The sequence below is a fragment of the Dendrobium catenatum genome, unplaced genomic scaffold, assembly GCF_001605985.2.
Source record: "Dendrobium catenatum unplaced genomic scaffold, ASM160598v2 original_scaffold_76156, whole genome shotgun sequence".
NCBI classification, from domain to species: Eukaryota; Viridiplantae; Streptophyta; class Magnoliopsida; order Asparagales; family Orchidaceae; genus Dendrobium; species Dendrobium catenatum.
The window spans coordinates 1-1,467 of NW_021394602.1; the positions used below are offsets into that span (position 1 = coordinate 1).

The 1,467-nt window shown below is 33.9% G+C and overlaps 1 protein-coding gene across 1 annotated transcript; it reads left to right on the forward strand.

Annotated features, from left to right (window-relative positions):
* Positions 1-54: 54 nt before the first annotated feature.
* On the forward strand, positions 55-1,330 carry LOC114578562 (ubiquitin-like-specific protease 1A; the record flags this gene model as incomplete). Its single annotated transcript, XM_028691835.1, has 5 exons — positions 55-137; positions 233-413; positions 496-702; positions 780-892; positions 1,250-1,330. Coding segments are annotated over exons 1-5 (665 nt in total), but the record flags the coding sequence as incomplete, so codon positions are not given.
* Positions 1,331-1,467: the final 137 nt, after the last annotated feature.

A 1,467-nucleotide genomic window follows, 5' to 3' on the forward strand; every position in this document is an offset into this window, starting at 1 on the left:
GTTGTTTATGAAGTTGATGAAAATATAGAAATTCCAAGGGCTCCTACTGCTGAAATGTTAGATTACCCAGGCAGAGCTTTAATTAGCGAAGATAAACGGCTCATAATTGATAATGCCCTTAAACAATTCAAGTTTAAGTAAGTACTCGAATTTATAACAATTTGCGAACTTGATTTTATACCAAATTGAGAACTTCATTTTATACTAATTTGTTATTTTTTTTTCTATACAGGAGTGATTCAATTTTCGAGTTTGAAAATATATCAATAAATAGAAGCCAATTGGATGAATTATTAATGTCGGAAGAGCTTGACAATAACCACATAGACGCTTTTTTACATTTATTAACGCAGAAGGAAGCAGCATTTCCTGGTCGTAATCAACCTTTTCTATTTGTTTCAAGCTTTCATTGGGTTAGTACTTAACATTATCTTATTTATTGGTTTAACTATATGTTCGAACTAATCACTATACTTCTTCTATTTTTTTAACCAGCTATACTACAAACAATACAATGATTCGAACACAAAAACGTTCGTATCTAATATAGACAAAACCATTATCAGGAATATAAATTTGATCTTTGTTCCAATAATATACGGAGAACATTGGACACTACTACTTTGCAACTTGTTGAAAAAACGGTGGGAGTTTTATGATTCTTTACCGAAGAAGACACATAAAGCGATACTCCCAGAAGTTGTAAGTAATAACAAATTTTTTTGTTATCATTTCGACTTTTATCAATATTCCATGTTAATTTGAATTTGGTTATCCAGATTTCTCATTTCTACAAAGATACGGACGACGCCTTCGACATTGATGTAACGAAATGGCCAATCAAAGGATTTCGAAACGTGCCAACACAAAATAACAGCGTTGATTGCGGAATGTATCTTTGTAAATATATTGAAGTTCTAATACAAAAAGAACCAATTAAATGGTACAGATATTTGGACTGGCATTCTAATATGCCATTGTATAGGGCTGAATTTGCTTATGACTTGCTATGTACTAAAATTCAGTAGATTATGAGAGAAATGTACAACCTTGTTTACATTGTGAAATGTTTTCTTAAACAAAATGGTGCCAAGTACTTTAAAATGGGAGTAATACAGTGCAATAGCCATCTCGGTATTGCTCGGTACAGATCGGTGTTGATCAGTACCTATTAGAATTACCAAAAGGTATGCTCGGATCTGCTCGGTATTGTTTGGTATTGATCTGTACCGAGCATAATTACTATTAGTTATGCTCGGTACTGCTCGGTACTTCTTGGTATTGATCTGTACCGAGCAGAGGTCATAATAGTTATGCTCGGATCTGCTCGGTATTGTTCGGTATCGATCTGTACCGAGCATAATTACTATTAGTTTTGCTCGATACTGCACGGTACTGCTCGGTATTTATCTGTACCGAGCAGAACTTCTTAATAGTTTTGATTGGTACTGCTTGGACCTGTTGGGT